The 23332-nt window shown below is 37.0% G+C and overlaps 1 protein-coding gene across 9 annotated transcripts in view; it reads left to right on the top strand.

The window, feature by feature from the left end:
* Nucleotides 1-23332, top strand: part of ATXN7L1 (ataxin 7 like 1) — a 113275-nt gene that overhangs the window by 85656 nt on the left and 4287 nt on the right. For all 9 annotated transcript variants that reach the window (XM_086886727.1, XM_086886728.1, XM_086886729.1 and 6 more), the window contains 7 exons: nucleotides 3319-3602; nucleotides 8308-8390; nucleotides 9238-9494; nucleotides 11644-11836; nucleotides 14161-14282; nucleotides 16899-17850; nucleotides 21754-21828. In XM_086886727.1, coding sequence (XP_086742853.1) covers nucleotides 3319-3602; nucleotides 8308-8390; nucleotides 9238-9494; nucleotides 11644-11836; nucleotides 14161-14282; nucleotides 16899-17850; nucleotides 21754-21828 — 1966 coding nt within the window. The remainder of the gene's footprint in view (nucleotides 1-3318; nucleotides 3603-8307; nucleotides 8391-9237; nucleotides 9495-11643; nucleotides 11837-14160; nucleotides 14283-16898; nucleotides 17851-21753; nucleotides 21829-23332) is intronic.

Raw genomic sequence — 23332 nt, 5'->3', positions numbered from 1 at the left:
TGTTATTTCATGTGTAGCTTTACATTCATTTGTGTTAAAATGTCTCTTTGAGTTAATGGACTTTACTAAACACTCCATACTGCTTTTCTAACTTTTTCTCTTCATTATTTAGTTTCCCTCAATCCTGATTCCATCAGCAAATGTTGTCATCAGTAATCTTATCTTTATTTCTCAGGTCCACTGAAGTTTTTGGTCACGTCAGACTTGGTAATGATGGCTAAAAATGCCCCTAGAAAAACAGCCCTAATGAATAACAGATCTCAGAAAAGCTAGATTTGAATTTCATATTGTTTAATATTTGCTTTTAAATCATCTGTTTTATAATGCCTTTCAAGAACTGGAACATTTTCATAGTTATCTCTGAACTTAACTGGTAACCTCATCAAAAAGTGAAACCATATTTCTTTGTCAGGATCTGATTTTCTGCAAAGGCATGTTAACTTATTTTTTATCAGTTTATTTTTATTAGCTTTTCCAATGTTTCTTCCATGACACTTTGGTTTGGGTTTTCAGCATGGGTACAAGATCAACACTCAGCTAGCTTCTCTAAGATTCCAAGATTCAATTAGAAATTAATATGCTGAGACCCAATACCGCTCCTACTCTTTCGGAACCCATGGCCACATTATGCAGATTCCCATATGTAAAAAGAAGAAAAACATCAACTATTTTTTAGCTGGCACTTTGCACTTACTGAAGGAATCAAAAAGCAGTTATCTGACTGGAGAGAGTTGTCCTATTTCCTTCTTAGTGCAGAAGAAATAATGTTTCTGCAGTGTTTGCTTTGGTAGTAACTTTTATTGCCTTTTAGGTAGATACTGCTATTCTTACTAGAGTTTCTTTTGTAAAAAAAAGTAAATTTGTCTTTACTGAATACAGACTTTTTTCCTCACTTTTTATGTTTGTTGCATGTTGTTTTTCTAATTGCCCCTTTCAACAGCTGTCTTTAAAAAATCTTTAAAAAGCTGTCAACAGCCCCTTTAAACAAGCTTATTGTTCAAAAACTCCTTCTGAAATACAGTAAATAATTCTAAAAACCTGTGTTTTCTTTTTCTAACAAACTTTTGATATAAATCTTCAATTTTTTACTCAAAAAACGGTTTGGGAAAAGAATTCTTTCTTATCATCAAATATAAATATAAGCATTTGTAATTTATTTACTTTTTAAGACTTTAGTAGTTGACTCCAGTCACTGTTGCTGTGGACCTTCCAGTTTGCCATTTGTCTATAAATTCATCTTTAACTGTTATGCTAAGACTAGAGATCCTCACTGTTGAATGCAGTAAAAGAGAGAGAAATTATCATCTGTAGCTTCTGAAATCATAAATAGTTTATTGTAGAGTACCTATAGAATCCTATAGAATGTGTATGTCCACAAATACTGGAGTATTTTTTTTTCTTCTCTACTACAATGAAATGCATAAAGAAGGTTGACTTATTATCTGTAACAAAATGAAGGAAAAATATTCCCTCCCTGGGCATTTTTCATTATCACAGTAATACACCTGTATGTGCCCTAGCATCTGAGATTCTAAACACTGCAAAACAGAGAAACCCTGTTCATTTTTATTAACAATATTTCACTACTAGACCAGGTAATACACTTGATTCTCAGTGAATATCAGTATTCTGAATTAAGATAGTTCTTTAAAACTGGGCATGCATATTTGCTTATGTTTTTATATGGTTTATGTATAGTAGAACTGCTTAATGTAAAATTATCCTATTTTCAGAAAATGTAATTGCCATCTGTTTAAAGACAAAAAATAATTCCTATGCTGAGATGTTACAATTTTTGCCTCCCATTTAACTTAATAAATTCAGAGCAGTTTGAAAAAGGAGAGGATCAAATCCTCCCTTTCATAGCTACATGTTTGCATTCGTTGAAATACTTGATGCAGTTCTGATTTTGTAAGGTACATTTTTTGCTTAATTACTGGCCAGTGCTCTACACTTTACTGCAGTTGCATCTGTATTCTGACTAACTGCTATGTTTATAGTACCACAGGAGATAGAATTTTTATATCATTTAATTCCAGCTCCAGAAGATGTCTTGGTCTAAATCTTCTTCACAGTTATGTTATACCTATTGTTTATATCAATGTTTGTACATTTCCCTATGTTAAAATACCCTTAGAATAAGGTCTTCAGCAGCTACAGAGAAAAAGAAGTTTGTAGGAGCCCAGGAAAGTCAAGACTTGAGTTATTTTGGACCCTGCTTCGGTGTTTCGAAAGCGTGTCCCATGGAGAATGCCACCTCAAAGTCATCTTTTTCTGATTGTGAAAACTTCACACCTGTTACACTTTCCTTCTGTAGAAAGGTGCAGCAAAGTTGCCATTTCTCAGACACAAAAGACTGAAATTACGTGTGATTTGTGAATGGGGGGATGTCCCTAACCATACATGCATTATGTTATATTTTTTATTTGGGTTTGTTTCAGTAGGGAGGGGTATATAATTTATATATTAACTGGTAGTCATGAGATATTCAATTTTGGAGTTGTTGAGTAGATAAAAAGCTGTCACTGGATATTTCCTCATGAAGATAGAACCCAGAAATGTTAAAATACTGAAAATCATTTGTCTCAATCTTTTTTGCTGCCAAATTGAGAAGGTAACATTTGTTAGTGTCACAAATATGCAGTGGTGGTAATTAAGTTAGAGTAAGTTAGTTACTGCAAACTTTACTCTGAAAAGGGCCAGCTAAGTTAGTAATTATATTAAGAATTTTTAAGTCCCTAAGATTTTTTTAAAATACATTGTAGTAATGCTCAAGTCATCAAGGATTTTAGTACTTTTAAAGGGACAGCTGTTAAGATTTCTATGCTTAAAATCTCTTTTCTCCTTGTTTCCAGAACTTGTATGTCATTCAGACACATCTGAGCAAATGAATTATTTTTGTGTTTGTTTAAAAATATTAATGTTATTAGCAAACTGCTTCGTTATCATGGTGAGTTTAGTACAGCATACACATATCTGGTATGTGCTTGTGTTAAAGGCATGAGACTGTATTTGTAAGGGGTATGTTTTGCTTAGTACCAAATACTGATTTTACTTATAAATAGTAGGGGATTGGATCTTAAAAAAAAATACAAAGGTTCATTTTCATAATTCTCTACAGGCTTAACAGATGCCTGGCTTTGTATATACTTGATTGAACAAAATTAGTCAATACTGGTACCAAGTATTTCATTTTAGTCTGGTCTTGAGATACTGTGTCACTTGCATTGAAATTTTTGTATCTGTGGAAAGGGATTAAGTAACCCTAAATCTGTGCTGCGGAAAATACCACATGAATATTTTCCTTTGATCTTGCAGCGTTCCTGTTCCAGTAGTCAGTCTAGAGAAAATTCCTAACCTAGTGAAGGCAGATGGTGCCAATGTTAAAATGAATTCTGCAACCACTACCACCATCACTTCCTCCTCAGCTTCTTCATCCACCATACCTGCTCCAACTTTGGTTAAATCTGGTTTGACATCCAAGCCAGTGCCACCATCACCAGAAAAGATTCTGAACGGCAAAGGAATTGTAGCTCCATCAATAGACAAGAAACACCAAAATGGCACTAAAAGCAGTAACAAGCCTTACAAAAGACTTTCAGGTAAGTGATGTTGTAGTTCACCTTTTGTGGTAGTCTGTTGTTCTTTGTTAATGCTTCTATAGCTCATAATGCAGCTAATAAAATGTTGGGTTTGGCTTGCTTTTTTTGCTGTAAGATGCCTGGTTGCATGTATGAAAATGAAAACTTTCACACTCTTAGCATGTGTAAAGTCTTTTCAAAGTACACATTCTGTTTAGCTTGAAATTACTGGTCAACAGGCCAAATTTTATATTGTATTTTATTTTGTAAAAATACAAATTTTTAAGGAAGTAAATTCATTAAAACAGAAAAGCAGAAGACTTCTTCAAGCCATTATGGGATTTGAGTCTGTTTACAATGAAGGACAATGTGCCTTGGTTGGGTGACTTTAGTTCAATCGTGATCAAGTTGAACAGGCTTAAGATATTGGTTTACCCTCCAAGTCATGATTTTTTAAAGACTCAGTTTTTTTAATTTGTTTTAGATATGAGAAAATTCTTAAGGAGATACGGGAAGTGCTGGGGAAGTGTTAAAATTCATAATTTCCCTTTACTCCTCCCCCCATGGAATTCATATATGAGTGCCAATGTTTTTAGCATGAGGGTCTTGATCTTTTTCAGGAAGACAGGACAGTGGAGTTGAGAAAATGACATTAAATGGGAAACACCCTGGATGGCCTTCGACAGGGTAATTTTGAGGATGTAGGTCCTGTCCAAACCTGCCACCAAAGCACAGAACACCACATTGTGGGTGGGCAGAGGCTCTGTTAGAAACGTTGCCATCCACGTGGAGTTCCCTAGAGGTGACCCATGCCAGCTGCTGGGCAGTGAGGAGAGAATTTGCCCCTGAAGGCAGAAACCAGATTTTTGCTCTGAATGAAAGGAAACAAAGTGTTTTGGGGGTTTTTATTTTATGGGTCTTTTTTTAAAGCAAAAGTAACTGACTCAAGTTTATGGCTGAAGAAGCTGTGCAAGGTCTATTCATCAGCTGGCAGTACTTTGTGACTCGGGCAGGAACTTCTTGTGTGTACTGAAAGGCTAATTTTGCTAATGGCAGCATGATCCGCATTAGATCGTCACTTTGGCACAAAGTTAGTTCACATGATTTCTAAATGTGCACTAGTTATGAACCAGTATAAGTTGTACTAGATAAATGCTTTCATTTCCAGTTAATGACTGTGTCCTATTTTTTGCCTGAATATCAGGTTTATTTTTTTCGTTTTCTCAGATTTGGCAGTTAGCCTATGGTACTGCTACCTTGGCTGGATTTCAGACCAGTGTGAGGTGTTTGCTAGGGCTGTGTTGGGCATGGAACAATGCCATTGCCTGAAAAGATTCAGTACACTGATTGCTTTCTTAACTAGTTAAAGGTGGCATATAAGAAAACAGAACTGTTGTTCATTTATAGCTTTCACAACATGAAAAAAATATTACAAGAGAGTAGTTTAAGATTAGGCTTTAACCCTTACATTTCCCTTTTTAAAATCCAATGTATTATTCTAATAAAAAACTCTCTATATTTTACAGTTAATTTAGAATATTGCTTCCCTTTAACCTACTATTTCCTGTAATGGTTTAGATGCTGAATTTAGCTAATTTAGTTAATCAATTCAGAATTCCTCCTTGAGCAGTTGAAACTGTTAGCGGTTTTCCTCATGTCACCACTTAACACTGCAGGGCTGAGAGTGATACTTGTACATTTTTGTGCAAGTGCTTGCAGAAATGTGTTCATAAAGGAGAATCAGTTCTGTAGCTTCCTACAGCTTGCTGACTTTTTCTGTGGAGGTGGCTCTGGCACTGTTCTTTCTCTAGGCTCTGACTTTCAGTGTCTCTAGGCTATGGTGGAAATTTCTGCACAGGACTGATTGAGCACCTGGATAGGCTGGTGTTTACCTTTTTATGACTAACAAAAACACAGAACTGAGACTTTTTAAAGCTTCTCTGTCATGGTCAGATTTGTGATCTGTTCAGTCTTACTTCCATTGCCTTGAGTATTGATGCAACAATGCAGTAATTTAGGGATTATAGACAAATTGTAGAAGTCCTGAGAGCACTGGAGATGAATTGCCTGTAGATTGTGTGTCACTATGATGTATTCCTCTCCATTATTATACAGGACTGTGCAAAGGCTGGGAAAAAGATCTTGGAAGGTCAATGAGATATTTAAGATATCCCATAATTTCATGCATTTCATGTGAAGAAGATGAAACTTCAGCTAAGGGATTTAGATTTCCCTCGGTCCACTGCCCTAGAGCTGGACAGATGTTAATTTTTTAAGCTCCCTAATAAGTTTGGCCAGTTTGCATCTGTTTCCTTCCCTTTTTAACAACCTCTACTGTCTCACACCATTTCCCTGATTGTGATTGAAGTTTGTTTTTTTTTCTTTGCTGAGACCTGATGGTTGTTTGTGTGATGAATCAACCTGCCCTCTTTTCAGGAGCACTGTCCTTGTTGAGAGAGAGGAAACAGCTTGTGGAACCACAAAAGACAGTCTGTAGCTGCCCAGCATAAGTGGATCAGTGTTTCCTAGTAGCAACTGCAAAAAACTTTTTTTTTTCCCCTAAACCTTCCTCAGTTCTTGTTCTCTTTGGGATGATGTTAAAGAATGCAGATGCCCAGCTTACGCCAAGTAAAACTGTTCTGTTGCAAACAGAAGTTTATGACAGTTCCGTTTTGGCCCTTGCTCTTCTCTTGGTGAGGTTATAACAAGTGCTCTTCACTTTATCCACTGAACATGAAGAAGTAGAATCCATTCCAGAAAAACAGCTTTCTCAAGCTGTGCCTGTGCACAGGGGTCTGGGGCTTGCCACACTCCACATTTCCTAGCACAATAGTCAGAAGCTGCATTTTAGATGATAAGAAGGTCGTAAGTTTTTTGTAGTGTGTTGCCCCAGTCAGGCATGTCTGTAGCTGGCAATTAGATGGTCATGATTTCTCTGGAGCAGCCATAAATGCTTCAGCCAGGAGAAGTGGTTTCCTGTTTGTTCAATATTTTCTCTTTCTCAGGGAAACCATAATATTTTGTTGTTTGGTCAATGGCAGAGGCTTCCACTCTTTCCTCCTGTAGCTCCTTATATTGATTTTATCTGTATATGTTTTCCTAATGACTGGCTTTGCTATAATCAATCCTACAAGTGTTAGTCGGTTGGGCCATTTATTGACTAGTACCAATCTGGAGCACTTTTGAAATTTGAAGTGTTCCCTTTTTGATCCACAACAGTCCTTGCTTGGTGACTTTCAGAACACATTCCATAGCCTTATAATTGCCTTCAGGACTTTTCATTTGAAGGCTTATTTATTAGCTCATATTTTCTCTTTAGTTTTTTCAATTTGCATTGAAGGTTTAAGGTGGGTCATTCAGGAAACTGTAAAATAGGAACATCTTACACTCAAATTGCAGGAGTAACTTACTCCTTTAATTCATGAACATGTGTTTTCATCTATTAAGTAGAAAAAAATAGTTATTATATTGAGTCATACACAGTTACTTTGTGTTTCTGTTGTGTTGTAAATGCCAAAGAAACTACAACTACCTATAACATATTTCAGTCCCTTTGTAGATTTCACAAAAAAAAAAACCTGTACTAGCTGCTTTTTCCAAGCTCACTTTTTTGTATGGCTCTGCTAATAGTTTAGATAGCAGGATACATAAAACTGCTAGAAACTGTGATATCTGAAGGCTAGTTGCTGTTTAACATTACGCTACTTGTCCTTACTTTTCTTATTCCAGCTGTTGTACATGCTGTGATGCTGTCATAACATTGTAACACAGCTGTGAATCCCTGTCTTCTTAGCTCCCATTTGTCTGCTTATAAAGAATGTTTAAATCCTCTGATTAAATGTTGTATTTGAGTACAGGATATTTAATATATCTGAATGTAGCACCACTGTGTAGTTAAAACAGGGTTTGGCAAATAGTTTATATTCCCCTACCAGACAAAAGCAAACCAGTCTGGCAATTGCACCATAATTTGTCAAGGTGTATGAAGGTAATGGTAGAGGATTTTGATGGCATAAACTAGCAAGTGTAGATCCATAGTTTTGTTACAGCTCATAGCACAAACTGTAAAATTGTATTAACATAACCTAAAGGAGGTGACGCTGTCTATGGTATAGAAATACTAAAATATTAATGAAATTAAATATGCAGATACAGCATATTAAATATTAATGCCCTTTTAATGTTAATCATGAGTAGAACTCAAGTAAATGCCTTTTTCATAATCTCTGCAAACTTTTAATTCCATCCCTTCCTTCACATCGGGAAATAAAAGCTAACATACATGGTATTTTTATAAAAATGTAGGGAACAGATTTAGATAAATTTTATTTTTAAAAATGCCACCAGTTGTTTAAAGCACTTGTAATACCATTTGTGTCTTAGCCCATCTCTGGAGCCAGAGCTGCAAATGCTTTGAGGCAGCCAGAGTTAGGGAGAGAACTGATGTCACAGGGATTTGGTTTGGTCCTTTGTTTGGGCCACTCTACTGTGAGCAGACTTATTTCCATGAAGTCTTTGGCTGAAATCCTGCTCTAAATGGTTTTAAACATGCAAGGACAAAACAATGCACAGCTATAAGCGTGATGCACATAGCACTGTTATGGGATCAGTGGTTCAGGCTGAGCCTGATTAAATTAATTTCTAACAGGCAAATTTATAAGCTACTCTAGTTAAAACTTCTGTAATAATCTATTTTTTTCTCATTTCCCATTCTCCCATCAAACAGAAAGAGAATTTGACCCAAATAAGCACTGTGGAGTACTGGATCCTGAAACAAAGAAACCTTGCACAAGATCGCTCACCTGCAAGGTATTTTTCTTAGAAGATAAAATATCAGATGCTTTGTTATAGTTTAAATCCTACCACAGTAGTTTGAGAGGTCATACCTGCTCCTGTCTTACAGACAATGGGTATGGTATTCAGGCGCTGTCTTCAGGTAATTCTTTTGTGTAATTCTGTTTCTTTGAATCAGAGCATCTGCATTATTCCGCTGATATTTCTAAAAAGATTTTTTTCTTGTCATTTTATTATGCAAAAAGCATTAATGTTTCATGTAGAAACCCAAGTGTTATTTTAAATGCTTCTTTTTTGGTTCATGTGTGCAACAACGTTGAAGTATAGTAATTTTTTAGTTAAAAAATTACCATATTTGTGTATAATAAATTACTTGGAGGCTGCCCTTGTGATAGTAATAAATCCTGTGTCAAAAAGTAGCTGCAATGTGAGACATTTCTGATGAACATTTGTATGTGTATGTGCTGCCTGTCAGTAGAGATGATCAGCTAAATTTGCTTTAAAATATATTCATGTTTTTCAATCCGATGAAATCAGTTTTCATTGTAAGTTAAAAGCTACAATGATTTTCTTAATATCTTAAAATTACTGGAATTCTGTTTTCCATCTTGGAAAAGGTAAGTCACTAGTGTCTATTATATAAAAATCATTGCAAAAAGTAATTTTAGCCTTGATGTTGGCATTTAAGAATGACTTTATAAATTATCAAAGATAATGTGGATTAGGAGCTTTATTTCCATAACTGTGGCTAAAGTTGTTTGAAGTAGATTTTATCTTTTAGACTAGTGGTGTATCAGAAGTATAGAGGACTCATAAACAATGTCATGCACACACAAATGCTTTTTAACCACCCTATTTTTAGACTCATTCACTTAATCATCGACGAGCAGTTCCAGGCCGTAAAAAACAGTTTGACATCCTTCTAGCTGAACACAAAGCTCGATCCAGGGAAAAAGAAGTCGCAAAAGACAAAGAGCATCCACCATCTGCAAGGGAAAACTATCAGAGCCAGCCCACACCAGCACAAGACTCTCTGTCAGGATCCTCAGTGAACTCTGGGCAAGAATCTAAAGTAACATCTCCTGCAAAATCTAGACCACCAAATTCTGTACTTCCAAGGTAAGCAGTTCTGCAGTGTGGAGTGTTCTGAAGGTGCTGTAAGAAATTTCTTAGACTTTCATATAACTCATTTTATAAGCATTTAATACTTTTTTAGGCTATTGCACAATAAAACATATTAATATAAGAATTTCTGCTAGCTTATGTTAATTGAACTCTGTCCATGGTAGCCTGTAATCTAATTGGGAATGAGGAAAGGAATAGTGTCCACCTTTGGCTCAGAATCTCAGACTAACTGCATTTTTTTCCTAAAATGGTCAATAATAATTAATAAAGATTATATTCAAATCATTTGGTCACAACTGGGAATTGAGAAAAGTCTGTTTACATCAATCAGTGTAGGTATTAGTGGTAAAATTCTGCACATTTATATAAAATTTTTCTCCAAAAATACTTTGCGAATTGCATCAATGGAATTGTAAAAAAGGGTATAATTTAGTGTTGATTTAAAACCATTGATATGAAACCATCCATAGCATGTCTTCCCTTATTTTGAAGATTTTTCTTAGAAAGGACAAAAACAGTCTTCAGAAAGACAATGAAAATTTCTGAAGGCATCCTTTTGCAAAAAACAGAGTAAGGTATTTGATCTACTGAATTCTAATTATCCTCTGGAAAACTTCCCATGTATTTTGTTTATTTGTGGGTTTTTTTGGTACTCATTTTGGCTGGTGTGCATAGAGCTAAATCAGTTGGCTTTGTTCATATTTATATTTTTTCATTATTCATTTCTTTGCAGAAACCTTAGTCAGGATTGGGTGTTCATTTTGGGACTTTCCTACTATGAGAGTCCCTATTTGAAAGAGATACTTCTTGTATTTACTATCTTGGGTCTTACAGAGACAGCTGTTTCCAATGTTCTCTGTGTGGCCACCAAGCCTGAATGAAGTTTCAATCCTGTGATGGCAGAGGTGGGCCTTGCAGGGTTTTAGTGAAAAGACAATGAGAGAACACCCACACATGAGTTGGTGTTTCTCTGCTTAATTCTTGGAAAAACAGTGACCTTATACTGTCCTTCCATAGAGAGGAGCACAGATAGACAGACAGGTAGAAATGGGGTTTAGTAGGTATTACAGTCAAAGTATCAAAACTGGAGTGCAATTCCATGAGAGTCAGCTGCAGAAATTGCAGAGGTAGTAGTCAAGGAGGAGGATTTTAGCAGTCAGATGTTGTTCGTACAGTCTGCATTTCTGTTTCAGCTGCAGCGTCTCTTGGGTTGTCCTGCCTGGTTTCAGAGCAGCCATGGAAGCCTTGTGGCCTCTCTGTGGGGGCCAGCAAGCTGCAGCTCTGCTGCTGCCGGTGGCACAGCCTGCCAGGGCCACCGTGGGGGCTCAGCCAGGCACTCGGGGGCTGCAGAGCACTGGCACAGCCCAGGCGACAGCAGCTGCAGCTTGGGCTGTGCCAATCGGTGAGCAATCCCTGCACAGGTCAGGACAGGGCTCCTGTCTGCAGGCTCGGGCACTGCACTGTCCTGAGAGCATGAATTCATGAGACTGAAGGAGGATTTTGCCCAGTGTGGACATCTTCTCCAGCCTCAGAACTCTCCATACGTACTTGGTTGTACTGTAATTGAGAACCTTTTCCACCCCCACTTCTAATCTAATCTTTTTTCAAACTAGTTTTGAAAGGCAAGGCACCATCATACCCTGTCATGCAAGGACATTCCTACTTTGTTTTATTGCATTTTAGACAAAGGTAAAAAATGCTGTGAGGAGTTCTCCCAGTTACTTCACTCACTAATCTACCTGTAGAGGGGGCCAGCTAAACACTCCTATATTTAGTACACTAATTTTAGTAGGATTTTTATAAATGGACCTTTAGGATTAAACAGGTAGCAGAGTAATGGTTCAGTGTAAGAAGATTTTATATACATGTGCTTTAAGTATTCCGTGTCTCTCTTAAGATCTGAAATCCAGCTTCATGACAAATTTAAAATTTCAGGTGATAGACAGGTGTTTCTGTTAACATTAACTTGATGACAACCCCACAATATATTTCTGACAAGACCAAATGTCAGCTATTCTGTGTCTTTTATTCTCCTTGTTGACACTGATAATTTCTGGCATCATTTGCTTTGATGCTTGATGCCAGCAGGTAGGTTTGTAGAGCCTTTGAATGCTGATGATTTAAATATATGTTCTCCTTCTAGACCTTCATCTGCAAATAGCATAAACAGCAACAGTTCTTCAAACCACAGTGGGTATGTACCAGAACTGCCACTGCCTTCCATGGGAGGAGATATCACAAGCAGATTGTCCAGTGATGAAGGAGAAGCGGATGGAGCTGAAGAATCTGAGAAATTAGACTGTCATTTTTCTGGACACCATCCCAGACCTCTTGGGGTATGTGTCAGTCTGGCATGCCTTGCCATTGTTCTTGCATAATTAGGGAGGGGAGAACAAATAAGTAATTTAGCAAGAAGGTAAGGAATGAAGAAGTTACATTCTGAAAACTGTTCTAAAGAGAAAAAATACATTTAATAGAAAAGGGAAAGGATGGGATAAGGTAGGAGGAGACCACTGGTCAGTACACATGATACATTGATGTAGGACAAGATAGGCAGCAGAAAATCAGAAGTTCTATTTTTAGATTGTCCTCTCAATAGACCTCAAATTGGATGTAGCTCTGCTAAATGGAGGAAAGTTGCATTGCTTTAAATGTGACATGAGCAGATATTCTCTTGGTTGTTGCAGTTCTTACAAAACTGTGCCTTGCAATTGGTGGCAGAAGGCTAGTACAGTGCTCCATTCATTTCTGTAGTCTGCTTTAAAGCAGTAATTAAATGTCTTTTATGTGAGGGTATGTGGACTTTGAAACTATTGCTTCATTCATCTCAAAATGAAAAGGCTCTGGTGGTGGCTCAAGTATGTGTTTGAGCAGCTGGTTTTGTCTTTCTCCTGTGTTAGTGAGAAATTCATTGTAAGTAGTAAAAGGTGCTTTGTGGTATTATCTCTGCAGTGTGAATTTGTTTACACTGTTCAAAGCAAGAAGCAGTGGAAGAACTCTTGAAGTTCTTAGGAGGTGGTTCTCATAAAAATTGAGTCAAAGAATACACTTGCATGTTTTCCGTATAATATGCAGAATAAACACTGTGATATCTGGTATCATTGTTTGTATTCCCTAGAGCAAAGGAGAACTTGCTCCTGTCAGACACCAGGAAAAAGTATGACCCAAACATTAAATGACTGTCAGATGAAATCCTGTATTTGGTTCTTACAGAGAAAATGAGAATTACTGTAGTCCACACAATAGTATGATATGCAGAAACCTCCTGTTTCCTTGGTACTATGGCATGCTACTTTGGTTTTGCTGACTGCTTCTCTATGAATTAAAAACTAAAGGTTCACTGCATGGGTGCCCACACAATTCAAAAAATAATCTAAGTGCAGCCAGTTCTTGTACATGCCTCAGCAGTGAGGCGTGGCTGTCAATAGCCATTTTGGTTTAGGATCCTAGTTCGGTTTCAAGGCAAACCCACTGACTCATCTGTTCTCTGAAATCTTAACATCTCTCAACTGAAGCAGTTACTGGTAGTGAAACCAGTTCTTAGTCCATATCAGTGTGAAGTCAGAAAAGATAGTGTCAATCACACCTAGTTTATGTTAATTACTGAATTTCATATTTGAGTAGACTCTTTTCCTTACAACATCCTTCTCCTGGCCAGGTGGTAAAAACTGATCAGGGGGAAGGTCAGTAGCTACTTAAATTGCCTCTTGGTGGTACTTGGTGTTAGTGGTAGCTTGCTGGGAGGTAAGGCTAGTTTGTCAGCATAGGTGGTGATTTTAATTAACCTATTTAACCTTGTCATGAAACAGAGTTAAAATGAACAGTTGCAGTCACCACTTGCTGTCCATTAAGCTGACGAATGCTTTGAATGGATGCTCTTCTACTGCATCAGTGCTTCTGCTGTCAGCCATAATTGATGTGACTGTGTCCCTTGTATGATGGAGAGTTGTCTTGTTTTTTGAGGATGATTTGTAACAGAGTTCTCTCCTACAAATACATTGCAGTAGTTCTCTGCATCATGTAGATTCAGAGTGTGCTGAACCGAGAGCAGATTCCTGATTGTAACATTTCAGTGTAGTAGGACTTTTCAAGAGGTTCTCTAGAGGAGGTGGTGCAGGTACTCCTGAACTCTGCAGAATTTTCAAAACACTACTCCTCCAGTAGATTTTCATGCACTGTCAAGAGTGTAGCCCATGTTCTGTTGTAGCACAGATGCCATGGATGATAATTTACATTTTTACTGAAATGTCAGGGATTTGTTTATTAAGTAGATACTAAAGATGTTCCCATTGCACTTTTTTCCACTTCAGTTATATTTTTATTGCTGTCATGCAATTATGAGATTTAAGACACACAGAACAGTGTAACTTGTCTTTCTGAGGCAGTAAGAATTTTTTCTTTGAAAGTACCTCAACAGTTACATTCTTTCTCTGGCACTGATGCGTTAATGAAGTATGAAATATACTTTACACTAAGCTGAAATATGCACATATTTCATAATTCTTAAAAAAATTATTTATGCTGTAGATAATGAAAACCACATTTTAAAAGTTTTATATGCATGATGCAAATTACAATGGTGTTCCTTGGTCTACCAATAAATATTTCATCATGTAGAAATAAATTTTTATAAGCAACATTGAAATACTTTTTCTTTCAGTTCTGTTCATATGGCAGTCGCTTAATGGGAAGAGGGTACTATGTCTTTGACAGAAGATGGGACCATTTTCGATTCGCACTGAACTCCATGGTAGAAAAACACTTGAACTCACAGATGTGGAAGTAAGTGTGATTTTTACACTTCTTTTTTTTTTTTTTTTTTTTTTCTTGGTGGGTGATTTATTTTTTTAATTCCTTAAAATTTCTGAATTAAACACTCCATGGGACATTTACTCCATTTGTAAAATTACATCTGTATTAAGGTATAGCAGTAACATGTGTACAAATCTTCTCTTTTCTGTTAAGGAATATACAGCCCAACAGAACAATGTCCTAGTCCAATGTAAATTTCAGCCAGATCTAGGACTCTTTCTAGTCCTTAAGAATCCTGATTTTGCTTAGAATTTTATGCCTTTATCATGCACCTGTATCACCCATTCAGGCTTTGCTGTGCAAGGCTCATGAGTTGTATGATAAGGAACTTGGTGCACATCTGTCTGTGCATTAGATGGAATATGATAGGTTTTTAATCCATAGTGCCCTTACTGCCTTTGGGGTCTTAAAAGTTTGATTATTACTCACTGTTGAAGCACTTCTCTGTCACATATGCAGCTTCCAAGCACTGTAGGCTTTGACTACACAGATCCATTGAAATAGACTGCATTTCTAAAATAGATATTAATTCTTTAAAAAAAAAAGTAATTAACAGTTCATGGCATCTACAGATAGATTGATTTTTTGGGGGTATTCTGCTACAGAATATGCATTCTTCCAATGTAATGATGCTAAAGTGCAGTGTTTCATGTCACTGTTTATTATCAGGACTGTGTTACATTCATTGGATGCCAGCCATTAGATAAACAAGGTTTGATTTTCATTTAAATATATATATATTTTAAGCACTAAAGCTTGGCTTGTCTGACTAACCTGGTAACTTAATGATAATAGTGACATTGTGCTAGGAGATAGAGTTTAGAAATGGTTGGTTCTGCCATAAAAGGGCCAGTTTCATTTCTGTTCAGAGACTGATCATGTTCAATCTGCTTTGTAAATTTGTAAACTAGTGTCTGTCACCTTCCACAAATGAAAATATTTTAGTTTCCTTATACAGGAAGATTAAAATTAGTTACCTATTGGCTTTGTTTGTCAGGAGAAAAGATTCTTGGGCATCTGAAAAAACATGTACCACCACTAGTACAAACTAGTACAGAAAACAAACCTCTGTAGTAGTCATTTGATACCAGAAGTAAACAGGCCTTATCCTGCTCCCACTAAATCTGATTTTAAAAGTTTTCCCAAATTTTAGCTGTTTATATAATCTCTAATACCTTGATGAGCTCCAGCCATACTCACTTGTCTGTGTAACACAGGAAGCTGACAGTGCCTAACCCCTGTTTTATTCCTCTGCTGTCCTCAACCCTCCTCTGGACTTTCCCTGTGTTCCCCAGACCTGGATGTGAGGCTGCTATTCTATAGCTCTGCAGCTGTGGCCAGAGGTACAGGGATGCAGGGCCATGTTCTCAGAACTGTAACATTAACAAAGTACTTAAATCCCTTATTCTCAAACTACTTTGCAAAGGTGGGTAGGAATTGTTGGCCCTTCTTTAAAAGAAACCTGAAGGACAGCTCTGATAAGCAGCTTTGTTTGCATTGCAAGTGGCAAGCAGTAGGACTTCCTCACTTCTGGCAGCATGGACTGTGTGTAATCCCTTATGTAACTGTGCCATAAACAGTGTTCTGTCCAACAGTCTCCACAAGAGGAATACCTGGAGAGAACACTTGTAATTAGGATTTGATTTATGATAAAAGAGCACACCCAGGGCTGCTCTTTTGTCATACTTCTGTGATGGCAAGAGTAAACCTTTAAAAATGGGAAAGGCGTCAGTAGTGAGGATAACAAGGGCAGAGTTATGGGGCTGTACAACTTCTCAGAAAAGAGAAATAGGATTAAACTGGGAATTAAATTTAAGTCTAAATAATGGGAAAAGCTCACATAATAGTTTTCCAAGAGACATTAGGAAGGTCTGCTTCTTTGATAGCACCACATTAGATAAAATAATAGATGATGGCTGAATGGAAAGGAATTTGAATACACCTTACTAATTTCACAGGTAATACTATCATACTTTCTTCTCAAAAGAGTATTCAGCTTTTTATAAAGCTTACCAAGCTCTGTTTAATATTTTGTCATTTTTTCGATATCAGTGAAAGTTAATCAATAATTTACTTGTTTAATGCCATCTAACCAGAGCTCAAATGAGCTGTTGGGAATAGCACTGCATTTGGTAAGGGATGATCTTTCCTCTTTATGCTCAATGATTAAGTGCTTCACAACCCCTCAGACTGTCACATTTACTACCTTAATGAAATCTAACTTATGAGTTTAGGTTGATATTGAAACTGTTCCACAACTTGAGCTTTGAAGCAAAGCATATGCAATTAATGAAACAGGGTGATTAGGATATGTATAGATGCCACTGTCAGGCATTTATTTGCATTTTTTAATTGTTTAGTAAAATAAGAGAAGGAAAAAGGAAATTAAATTTGTAATAATGTGTTTAAATTGTAATACTGTGCATTACACATTAATGATTAATAGAATAAAATAGGAATCAAAATTGTAACAAACTAGGTTTGCCTTTTTGAATAAATTAATGGAAATTATTTCCTATCTGCATTGTTTGAATGGAATTTTTTATGTGTCTCTCTTCTTCTTTTTTCCCTCCCTTTTCTATTTAGGAAAATTCCTCCTGCGGCAGACAGTCCCATGCCTTCTCCAGCAGCACATGTCTCCACTCCTTTTCCAGCATCAGTCTTACAGCCCTTTAGCAACCCCAGTGCGGTGTATATTCCTTCAACACCTATCAGTTCAAGAATCACTTCTTCTTACATAATGACATCAGCCATGTTATCAAATGCAGCCTTTGTGACAACGGCAGAGACAAATTCCATTATGTCTCACACCACAGCTTTTCCTCACATGGCTGCAAGCCTAAGTATCATGGACTCAACTTTTAAGGCGCCATCAGCTGTGTCACCAGTGCCAGCAGTCATCCCTTCCCCATCCCACAAGCCATCCAAAACAAAAACCAGCAAATCCTCAAAAGTGAAAGACCTGTCATCTCGGAGTGATGAGTCTTCAAGTAACAAAAAGAAAAAGCCGCAGTCGTCGTCTTCATCGTCGTCATCATCCTCATTATCTTTGCAGACATCTTCCTCATCTTCATTTTCAGGGTCCCACAAAAAGAACTGTGTCCTGAACCCCAGTTCAACGTTGAACTCCTATCAGGCGACATCCTCCTTTAACAGTGTGTCTGTGCACAATACCAATAATGGAACAAGCCCACTCAGTGCCAAATCGGAGCCCTCAGGACGGACTTCATTGTCAAGTAGTTCAACAGACTCAGTGAAACACATGAGCATGGTAGTGAGCAGTATTGACTCTTCTAATCTGTCTGTATCTTCTCTCGTGCACCACTCAGGGGACCACTCCCTGGGAGCACATAATGCAGTGTCTTCTCTACCCCTTTCTTTTGACAAATCAGAAGGAAAAAAACGTAAAAACTCTAGTTCTAGTAGCAAAGCCTGTAAAATCACTAAAATGCCTGGTATGAATAGTGTTCATAGAAAGAGCACTGCCAACCTTATTTCTGCGGTGCCAGATCCTACAAGCAGCTCCATCTCTCGGCAGGTAAGGGACTCTTCCAGTTATTTTTTTGTAGATCATGTCTGATTTCCTTGAAATATTTCATACATTCCGAAAAGAAAATGCCACAGATGGGTTTTCATCACACAGTTTGCTTTCTAGGTTAATACAGAAACTTACTTGTTTTGTACCGGTCATAGCAAGATGCTCTGAGAGTTAAAAAAATTATATATACATATATATATATATATATATATATATATATATATATATATATATACACACTTTCTCAAAATATTTTTGTGAGATTTTAAAAATAATTGTTAGATTTTTTTTTTTCTTAATTCTCATCTCTCTGAAATAAATTGTGTTATTTAAACAGGAAGATTAGAGTCAGAATTACTGTTTATTTCTTTTCCAAACTTGTTGCTGGTTCATTTCCTAATGTTATGCAAGTCTCTTCATATCACATCTACCTTTCTCCGGGGGAGAGCCTGAGGTGCCTGACCTCAGATGTTGTTTCCTGTTTGAAACTGGAAAAATTAAGGAATTGGGATCTTAATCAGATGACCTTTAGTGGACATTTGGTTACCTTTTTCAGTGTACATGTATTCACAGAATATTGAAGTCAGTGCAGCAGATAAGGTTACACACATTGCTTCATTGATAGTAACAGAGCTTTGGCTCCTCTTTCAGTGGTGCTATGTAAGGACAAAAGTATATGTGAAGTAAGATCTGGTGACAAAACTGCCAATACAATCTTTATAATGATCAACTGTTTCATTCTGCTGCCATGCCCAGTGCTGTGCAGTGCACACAAAACAATGCTTGGCCCTGGTGTATGGAACACAAAGCCATAGAAAATAGGATACCTCAGAGAATCCAGAGAAAGTAGCTTAGGAATAGTTTGGTTTTTTTTCACGAAGCTGTCATTTCCTAAGGATATTGCCCATAAAAACAAGTGGAATTTAAAAAGAAGATGGTAAGTGCAAAGCAATCCATAAGTAATATGGCAGAAATGGGAGAGGAGAAAAGGAATAAATGAATTCTAAAGCTGGTATAGAAGACAGACTGAAGGTCTCAGAGACCTAGCAGGTATATTTTCTCTTTCCTACTTCCAGCAGAGGTGCAACAGAGATAAATTGTTTGGCTTTTTAAAATGGGGAGTGGCATTGTCTTTCTGTTGTAAGCCTCTTAAACGTGTCCTGCGATCAGAACTGATCTTCAAGTAACTGAAGTCAGCAGAGGTTGCTGCAAATTCTACTGTCACACAATCTGAATTTTGAAACATGTGTGCCCAAAAAGATTAAATTGCCCTGAGGTTTAAGGTGTCAAATGGAAAGAAAAAGTAAGTAGGAATTGGTATTTTGGTACAAATATAGGTAATATGAAATGGATTATAACATCTTTTCACAGGACATAGACTGTATCTGTAGCTAGTGCAGTGTGAGGAAATCTTACAGAGGAGGTTCTGAGTTCAAATTCTGAGCTCCCTTGGGATCAAATCTATTCCTGTGTGTCATTCCTCTTTCAATTCCTGATGTATTTCATGGTGTTGCACAGTAATAGAAGTCAATAAACCACAAAAAAATCTATCAGAGGTCTTTGCTGAATATTTGTAAAAATGTGATTCTGACTAATATTTTTTTCTGAAGTAAGAGGTTAAATATTTGTAGTGAGTGTTACAATATACAGATATTTAAACATGTTATACATATATGTATGTATTGTGTATATCTATATATGTTATAGATATATGACCAGGTGCATACTTACATACATACATACATATGTATACATGCATATATGTGTGTGTATGTATATATGTAAAAGTTGGTCACACTTTCCTATTATATTGCTGATTTTTGGAGCTACAGCAGCAGTCAAAAATAGGCCTTTGGGGTTAATTGTGTTTCAGAAGTGTGGCTGGCAGCTAATTGTCTTTGTGACAAGGATACCATTTATGCAATACAGTATAAATGGAATTTGTACCCATTTAAGCATATGGGTCAAATAATATTACATACTCTACATGTGTTTCTTGGAGCTCTGGATAATACAATACTTAAATTCCCTTTTAAGCTGTGCTGTTTGACTTGCTGTGTTCTAGAAATGCAGTTACAGTAAAAATCCCAATCAAAAAAATGGCACAACTTAAAATCTTGCTCTTGTTCCTTCATGTAATAGGGTAAATTGAAGAGACTAAGAACACAGCAACAGGTGATAGGCTCAGGTATAGTTTTCTTATATAATTCAACTCTACACTGGATAGATAGTGTTAGACCATTGGTTAGATAGAAGTGTTAACCATTGGGTTTTGAAGTACACTTTATTTTTAAAAGACTCAGGGGAGAAAAAAAAAGGATTTGGGTTTTGGCCTCCCACTTATACTTTTGGAATGGTGTTTCCCCCCATTAAAAACCCTAGACATCTGAGAACCTTTCCTTCATTTCAGAGTGCTGTACCTCTTTGGTCTGTGTGACTGTTTCTCCATTTCAAAAGAGGACATGTATTTATTTTGAAGGAGTTTATGAGTGCTGTAATGGTGTATGTAGAGAAGAAAGATTTGCAGGTGTGTCCCGATGTTCTGAATGACCAGGAAAGATAGAAGGTTGTGTATCTTTAGTGAAGATTTGTAGCTGAAGAATGTTTTCCTCTGTTATGTTAACAGCTGTGACAGGCAAAACAAGCTGAAGGGAGCAGGACAGGCAAAGGCCTATCCTTTTAATTTTCATGCACCATGGAAGCACCTTCAAAACTGGCTGTAAATAAAATCTTTAAACATTTATTCTGGATAGAATGTGAACAGAGAACACTGTTTCAAACAATCTCTGTGTGAAAAAGTGCAGGTGTGGAGAGGAAGAGAGAGGCTACCTTTCACTCTGTACATGAAATGGCAGAATAACAAACAATTCTGTGGAAGGGAAGGAGAAGGCTGCTCTTGTGAAGGCCCTGCCAGACAATGCCACAGCCCCACCAAGTCAGTACGAAACTGGCTACTGCATTTCTCACTGTTTAGGAGACAGGTTCTTGCTACTTCTCCATCAAAGGATTAAAATTATGTTACTTGAAGTCAGTGACTTTGTAAACAACTATTCACACTGCAGTCATCTGCCATTTACAGACAGGTTAATAGTTAATTTTTATCAGTCTTGTAACCCCTGCAGAACTACTCATCTGACTCAACAGCTGTGTCCCTTCTTGTATGGCAAGAGAAATATCTACACCATGTTTACAGGTCATTGTAGAAAAACCTATGACAAGCTGCTCTTGCAGAGTGCTGGAAACTCACAAACATTGAAACAAGCAGATGGAATATTGCAGTATTATCACTAAGTATTTCAGTTATGTATGTTTAGTTATGTATGTGTACTACAATTTACACTCATTTCTAAAGAAATTTTCTGATGCAGTAATGGATAGAAATGCAAATTTGAACCTCTGGAGTTTGGTTCTTGTGATTTATACTTGTTTTATTGAGTAATGATATATGGGAAAAAATGGAATAGCTTAGGGCATGCCCTGGTGCTTGGCTGCTTGGTTTAAGCTCCCCAGGAGTGGGGAAGATCTCCTGGGGAGGATCCCATGACCTGGAGCACTCAGTGCTCTCTGAACAGCTGCTCTAAGTGACTTCAGTAACCAGAGAAACCAGTATTTCGGTCTAGAGAGGTGGGGGGGTTGCAGTTTATATTCCCTCAGCAACTGTTTTGTATGTTATTTTCTGACCTGTAACAGTATTTATGTGCCTTTTAAGACTATTTAAAGTGTACAGGCTCTGAGAGATAATGATGATTCTATCTGAAGCGTATCTTTTGCAATAGCAAACTATCTGTGATCCAAATGTAATGTGATAAGTACCACATTATATAGGGAAGGGAAGGCCATCACCAGCATCTGAATTCAACTGACAAATGTGCCTCTCAATACTGCTCAATTAATGTTTTTCAGATTGGAAAAAATAGCAGTGTAGCTTTGTCACAATCCAGTCCTTCGAGTACATCAAACCCAGTACACAACAGACAAGTAAGTTGCTTTATAAAAAGTGTACTTAAGTAGTCTGTAAACAGTTTTGAAACACTTTATACTATAAAATCTTAAAATACAATTTATGAATACAGTTCTTTATAGAAGCTGCCTTTCAGTGGACTAATACTAGACTTCTCCTCTCATGTAATTTTTTTTCCAGCTGTTTTTCCCTCCAAGAATTATGAATTACAAATTTTTTTGCTTGTTTTTCATCACCTGAGTTATGGCTTAGGTTGGCTCATGTGCTGCTCGCTGGCTGTTGCTTTGGTGATAGAGGTTCAGCAGCAGCAGGTCTCTGTTGGTTTTTCTGTCCAACTTCTGCTGAGCAAGATGGCACAGCAGAGTCCCCAGACTGGCACAGGAGGGACAGCATTTAAAAACAGGCCAGAAGTGAAAGCAGCAAAGGGAGAGCAAAAACAGGACAGAGAAGACAAGGCACTTGACTATTCAGAGGAACTAATCTGAAAGCATAACTAACCCATGTGTAAAGTGAGTTCTTCTTAAACAGGCTATGAGTTGGATAATGATAATAAATGCTGTAACTCAGCTTTTTTTATCCAGCCCTCATCTGTCTGGAGGACTGCTACACTGGTTTATTTCAATATGGCCCCTACTATTTGACTCTCCAACTTGAGTACTTTATCATGAATTTAATATAAAGTTCTTTAGTGTGAAAAGGTTTCCCACCTCAGCAAGGTATAGTCACAAGCAATTCAGAGGATTTTTCTGTACAGCCAGTGTCTTAGAATTCTGTTATGTATTCTGGCTAAATTATGTATGAATAGTTACTCCAAATGGTTGTGCTGTTTAGTTTCTGCTGTGTAGACACAGGAAAAGAATAGTAATGATAACCCATCACTGTATGCCAAATTAAAATACTCTGAATCACTCATATCATGAGATGAACAGTAAATTTTATTTTTTTTTCTTTCACTGCTGAATGCAGAGCAATATATGTGTGGGAAAACTACTCCAAAGGGAAAAAAGTGGAAAGTTTCTTCATACTTCTAGGGAGTGGCATTTTCCTGTGTGGCACTGTCATCTGACTGCCAGTGACAAACTGTTCTGAAGTGCAAAGCTGTTTTTGTTTTAATGTCTTGCTCCTGTGTTAGTATAACATACACGCTACCCAAGGGGCAAAACTTGTTGGGATGTGTTGCCTAGATCCCATGGGGAAAACCTAAGAGTACAAAACATTCATTTTGTGTCAGCTCTATGTAAACTGAGATTATTGCAGAGCTTTTCAGCTGCCTGTTTTCATAACTTTATCAAAAATAGAAGTGTTTACTAGTTTTAAGCTCCACAAACTCTTTATTTTTAAAAATATGTTTCTGTCAGTTTGGTAGTTGAATGTGGAGCTGAAAGTACAAATACAAAAAAAATTAAGTTGATACTAAGTTTTATTAAACTTTTTTTTTTTTTTAAACTTACACAGTATTTTAGTATTTGGAACCACAAATAATGATTCCTGTTATAATAAATGCTTGTCACTGTCAAATCT

The sequence above is a fragment of the Cyanistes caeruleus genome, chromosome 4, assembly GCF_971803275.1.
Source record: "Cyanistes caeruleus chromosome 4, bCyaCae1.hap1.1, whole genome shotgun sequence".
In the NCBI taxonomy this organism is placed as follows: domain Eukaryota; kingdom Metazoa; phylum Chordata; class Aves; order Passeriformes; family Paridae; genus Cyanistes; species Cyanistes caeruleus.
The sequence above is the reverse complement of the archived record's forward strand: the minus strand, read 5'-3'. Positions and strand labels throughout refer to the sequence as shown.